Below are 6,000 nucleotides of genomic sequence, written 5' to 3' on the forward strand. Positions count from 1 at the left end.
AGAAGAACTGTTCCTGAAAAGCTGAGAAGCAGCATTAAGCACAAATTCCTTCTCACATCTCATTAAACCGCTTTCATGAGGGGAATTACTACTGGATTTCTGCCACATGTGATATGTTCCAAGGCTGGTCTCTTCACGCTTAGAGAGGAGGAACACAATTTACCCTCATAAATCAACTGATTCCCAAAGGGGAGGTGGGGATTTACTTGAAAACTGTCAAGTCAGAACCCATGATAACAGTGAAGGTTTTCCAATGAAAAATAAAAATTCAATCAACAGCTTGACTGAAAACAAGATTACAGGCACCCCCCCATTTCCCAGTTACCTCCACTTCCCCCAACATGAAAGGCACAATGCCTGTGGCATTTGCAAAGGCTTTTTAGTTGCTTTAAGAGCGTGCCAGATCAATATAGGAGAGAGGGAATTATCAGTGCTCAAGCAGCCCCCGTCTCTGAGACAAAGCCCATCAGCACTGCAAGAAAAACAGGAATAGGGTGGTTCAGTAGATACTTGAAGCTTAAAATCGCTCCCCACGCCTTGAAATGGATCTCTTCTACCGCTGCATTTCACATGAACAGCTTCATTTGAAAATGTATTTGCTTGTGAACGCGGGGCTGTTCAAAGCAAACATTTCTTTCCTGGCACTGAACCACACTGAAAAAGGAGGCTTAGAATTGCTTAGCTGTATGTGAGAAGAGGCTGGCATTGCTCTTAGCAAGGAGAAATAATTGAACATGGATTGCCTGTTGTTCATGTAATTTCCAAGGTTAACCCCGCAGATTCATTCATCTGCTTTTCTGCATTCAGAGCCAACACTTTAAAGAGCTAGTTTGTATCCTTTTTATTTTCATCATCTAAAGAAATCAGAAGCAAAGTAGTGGGAAACAATAAGAGATTAAACCTGACTCAAGACTCTCTTTTCTCATGGGATGCGCTGCTGGTGTGCTTGTCACTTCTACTCACTGCTTTCTTCACTGTTTTCTCTGTTCCCAGATGAAGTAAAAGTTGCCTCATGCTACTGGTAGTATGGGACATATTTTTTGGACCAGTTTGGTCCACCCCGGTGCTGATTTCCAAGAGAACCAAGCACCATCCTTGGCCAAGGGACAAATATAAGGAGTTCCTGATCAGAGCACACCCACGACATCTTAACAAAATAAACCAGAACACAGAATTATGGCTTTTGCCAGCTAAAGTGCTCATATTAGGAGCTTCATTGTTGGATGTCATGCTGGAAAAGGAATCTCCTGAATGGGAAACTTGTATCTACCAATACACCAGAGAGGGAAATGGATACATTATGAATCCAAACGCCAGCGTTTCTAAAATGATTCTCTCCAGGGTCTATGTGCTTGGCATTTTTTAATGCCACACTTGTTTTAATCTAGCGACTAGAAAACAGGCAGGGATACAGGGCATGAGCAAAAAGGCAGGACAGGCGGGAAACCTTTACCAGGGTAGCAGACTGATTTCAGCCTTTTTAAACTCCTGCTCCTTTCCTATCTAGCAACCTGCTTTTCACTTTCCCTCCCCCATGTTTCTGCCAAGGGGACTCTTTTCTCTCTCACAGATGGACAGGATTTTTCTTCTGCCGTTTTATGAGCACTTAGGAACCATCCATCCTCCCCGCCAGCGGGAAGCAGACAGAAGGCTGTCGACCCTCATCCCTATGCCTTTGCCAGCTCCCTTGGAGCCAGCCGGGAATACAGACAAAAACCCAGTCCCTTTTCAACCGTCGCTCCTGAAAGGATTTCGTTGTCATGCAAACGATTTTCTCTGAACAGCCAAGGGCTTCAGGGAGAGTGCCCACCTCCAGGCAGGGTCCTGCCCAAAGTCTGGGCAAGTTACCTAAAGCATCAGGATTCAGGACAGGGTTTGTTTGTTTGGTTGGGGGGGGGGGGTAGGGGAAAGAATTACCTAAAGCATCACCCAGGATTCAGGATGGCAGTTTTCCCTACAGGGAGATGAGGGGAAATAGAGAGTTATATAAAGCATCATGCAGGATTCAGGATTGGCGGGGAGGTTCCCCATGGGGGATGGGGAGTCTGGGAGAGTTATCCTTAAAGCATCACCCATGATTCAGGATGGCGGGGGGGGGGTCCCAGGGGATATAGAGTCGGGGGGAAGAGAGAGTTACCAGCTTCATCCAGGATTCAGGACAGGGGGTTCACCTGCAAGGGGACAGCAGATGGCGGGGGAGAGTTACCTAAAGCTTCACTCACGGTTCAGGACAGGGGTTTCCCTGGGGGAGCCCCCCGTGCCCAGGCATACCGGGGAAGGCGCCCCACAGGCGCGGGGCAGGAAGGGGCGCGGGCAGCGGCGGGGCGAGGCGCGCGCGGGGCCGGCGGGCGCTACCTCCTGGAAGAGCTCGAGGCTGTAGGTGTTGTCGTCGTCGGCGAAGAAGAGCACGCCGGGCTGCGGCGGCGGCAGGTGCTGGTGGCGCTGGCGCAGCCAGGCCAGGCCGGCGTTGCGCTGCTCCGTGGCGCGGGGCAAGGCCGGGCCGCTTGTAGCGCCGGGGCGTGGGCACGTGCAGGTGGGTGACGGGCAGCCCGGCGCCCGCCACCAGGCGGCTGACCAGCGGGCTGCGGCCCGCCGCGTCCTCCACCACGACCCAGTGCAGCCGCGCCACCTGCCGGAGCGTGTTGGCCAGCCGCGTCAGCTCGGCTTTCTGCACCGGCCGGCTGTAGGTGGGCGTGATGGCATAGATGGTGGGCAGCGCCGCCGCGGCCGGGGCCGGGGCCGGGGCCGGGGCCGCCGCGGCCGGGAGCGGGGCCGGCCGCCGGGGCGCCGCCAGGCGCGGGGCCCGCGCCCGCCCGCGCTCCGAGTCCAGCACCACGGCGACGAGCAGCGCCCAGGGCAGCAGCAGCAGCAGCGCGAAGCGGCCGAGCAGCGGCGACTTCATGGTGCCGGCGCTGCCCGCCGCCGCCTGCCCCCGCCTGGACGGCGCCGCTCAGCGCATCCCCCGCCCCACGCGCCCGCCCCAGGGCCGCGCCCGCCCCGCGCCGCCTCCCCGCGGAGCATCGCCCACCCGGCCCCGGCCCCGGCCCCGGCCCCAGCCCCGGCCGGGCGGCTCCGCCGTGCGCGCGGGGGAGGGCCCCGGGCGGCCGCTCACGTGCCGCGCCCCCCGGGCCGGGGCGGGGCGGGGCGGGGCAGGGCTACCCCGGGCACAGCGGGCTCCGGCCGCCTCCCCGCGCCCGCCGAGCCTCCGCCCTGCGCCGCGGAGCCCGCGCTGCCGCCTCGCCTCGGGGCCGGCGCCCGGGACCACACAGAGAGCGGAGCGTCCGCCCTCGTGTCACTCCGCGCAGCGAGGGCTCAAGCGCCTCTGCCCACCCCGGGCAAAGCAGCGCCGTCCCCAGCGCTGCCCTCCCAGCCTGGGCGCCCCCTCCGCCGGCTGCAGGCTCCGCAGCCTCCCCGGGCAGCCGGCTCCAGTGCCTCGCTGCCCTCCTGCTTCTCGTAGTATCTGACCGAAACCTGCCTGGCTGCAGATTGGGACCATTGCTCCTTGTTCTGCCATCTGCGCCCACTGGGAAGAGTCCAGCCCAGAGGTGGTCGATTATTTAGCTGGAGGGTGCCCGTGTCAGGTTTAGTGAGCTGCACCCCTTGTCAAGCTGCTATGCTCTGCCCCCTGACAGGCGCCCACCCCATTTGCCAGCTTGGGACTCATGAATGACATGTGCCTGCCCGCAGGCAGTGGCAAGGGCGAAGCAGTGGTGAGCGGTGACCACCCGCAAACGCCACCAGCGGTGTCCGTGGCGAGGGAGGGAGGTTGCAAGCAGCGACTGCCCACAGGTGCCACCAGCAGCAGTGGCGGTGGCCAGTCTCAGAGGGTGTACCATCAATCTCAGGGGGTGCATATGTACCTGTGTGCACCCCTTATGCATCCCCAATGCTGGGACCTGATGTCCTACCCGTAACACCTTACCTTTGCCACCAGAAGTCCCTCCCTTTGTCCTAGAAATTCTCCTTTTGGGAGCTGGGTTTGCCATCTTGGAACCAGAAGCCTGTCACATGGTCCAGACATACCAAGGCCTCCCTGCCTGACACCAAACCTCACCGGGCTGCTGCTGGTGCCACGTTGGTCCCAGAATCCCCTGCCCCCATCGCATAGTCCTTGACAACAGAAGGTCCATCCCTTGAACAGGAAACGCTGCCCCTCCCTGCGGTCACCCCCACAGTGCATGGCCTGCCCCTGGGGCCCCACAAGGTCTGTCCTCTAGGCCACAGGGCACAGGCATGCCCTGTCACGTGGCAAGGGATTGTGACCCCTGTAACAACCTGCCCCATCACCCTCAACCAATTGGGATGTCAGACCGCCCCGAAGAACGGTGCCAAACCAATCGAGTCAAGGGCTGCACACATAAAATCTGTTAGAAGTAATCATTTTAACAAAGTATAGATTAAAAAAATCATATAGCAGGTGTTGGATGTTTAGTATAACATTTTAATTTTATTTCAGAAAATGTTTTTGTCCTGATTAGTGTATGCTTGAGTAATGTATGTAGAGGTGATTGCATAATAGTTCAAAATAAAGTCTTACTCTTGTATTTTGTGTGTGGGAAGGCGTATGGGGGTGTATGTGGAGGAGTGTGGTGTGTAGCTGGGTGGATGTGTGAGGGGGGTGTGTGGGTGTGCTGGGGTGTATGGTTGTGGTGGGGGGGGGTTGCAGAAGTGCTAGGTCCTGGGAGCTGGCTGGGGGTGGGTGTGTAAGGGAGGGGCAGGGGGCATGTGCAGCAGAGTTCACCTGGGCAGTGCAAGTGCAATCTGCCTCTGACCTGTGGCTGCTCCTTGGTGCTTGGCATGGGGCTAAGCCCACCCTATGCTCCCACCCCACACTCCAGCCTGCAACCTCCCTGGCCCTACCCAGCGCACACAGCTCCCTGCCTGGGCCACCTTCCAGACACTCGGCTGCTCATAGCTGGCTGCTGATCATGCTGGGCAGGCGGAGTGGGTGGAAAGGAGCCCTGTGTGCTGGAGCTTCCACCCCCTCCCTGCCACGGTCACTGCTGCTTCCCTGGGAGTTGCAGGGAGCCCTGGGTAATGGCTGCCTGCATCCATTGCTCCTTCTGCCCTGCATAGACAGAGGGGATTCAGGCATCTCTTGTCCTCTCTGCTGGCCACCTCCCTACCTCACACACTGTGCCCCCCCCACACACACACAGAGGGAGTAGGGCTGGCTCTAGCTTATGGCGCACATCCCCTACCACCACTGGGAGCAGCACCAGCAGGTGGTGGTTTCTCAGGGTGCTCATGGTAGGTGGAGCTCCCCCCAGCAATGCTCAGCTCCTAACCAAATCCCAGGAGCTGTGCATGGTGGCAGGGAGTGAGGCCAAGATGGCTGGGCTCCATCACATGCTGCTTCTGGTGTGTCCTGAGAGCCACACATGATGGCAGGGAGCAGCTCCCTGCCACCACATAAGGCTCCCAGAACTTGGCCAGGAGGAGCTATGCATGATGGAGCCCAGCCAGCTGAGCTTCGCCTCACTGGCATATGTGACTCCCAGGACTTGGCTGAGAGCTCAGCACCACTGGGGGGCTCCCCCTGCCACAGGCCGGCCACTAGTGTCCCAAGGGGCCACCTCACCTTCCCCTGCTTCCCCCCACAGCTTGCCACTGCTTCCTCAGCTTCCTACCCCATCCCACTCCCACCAGCTCCATGCTGCTGCTGACTCCAGATCCACTGTCCTGCCAGCCCCACCTCGCACTCCCAGCCCCAGGCTGCAGCCTGCTCCCTGCCAGCCACCACTTCCTCTCCCTGCCCACTGCCCAGATCACTGCAGCAGGGACAGGAGGAGGAGCCACTGCAGGGGTGGGGAGCCAAACAGTTGTCTGGGTGGCTGCAGCAGTGGCAGCAGCAGCCCTGTCCAGAAGCTCTGCACACTGGCTGGGGCTGGGGCTGGGGCCCTCCGCCAGGTAAGGGTAAGAGCACAGAGCATGCTGCAAGTCATAGTTTCATAGTAGGTAGGGTAGGAAGCAACCTGAGCAGATCATCAAGTCCGACCC

At 58.6% G+C, this 6,000-nt stretch overlaps 1 protein-coding gene across 2 annotated transcripts in view; it reads right to left on the reverse strand.

Moving 5' to 3' along the window:
• The window catches only part of B3GAT2 (beta-1,3-glucuronyltransferase 2), a 33,485-nt gene extending 30,453 nt beyond the window's left edge, over window positions 1-3,032 (reverse strand). The window contains exon 1 of one of the 2 annotated variants that reach the window (XM_090034696.1): window positions 2,356-3,023. Coding sequence is in view for 1 of the 2 variants with exons in the window: in XM_090034701.1 (XP_089890827.1) it covers window positions 2,356-2,902 (547 nt within the window). In the remaining variant the exon portion in view is untranslated. Of the gene's footprint in view, window positions 1-2,355 lie in introns of both variants that reach the window. The other variant, XM_090034701.1, reaches the window with a different exon arrangement.
• Window positions 3,033-6,000: the final 2,968 nt, after the last annotated feature.

Source organism: Crocodylus siamensis, chromosome 1 (genome assembly GCF_052110815.1).
Source record: "Crocodylus siamensis isolate JL-2025a chromosome 1, ASM5211081v1, whole genome shotgun sequence".
Lineage (NCBI taxonomy): Eukaryota > Metazoa > Chordata > Crocodylia > Crocodylidae > Crocodylus > Crocodylus siamensis.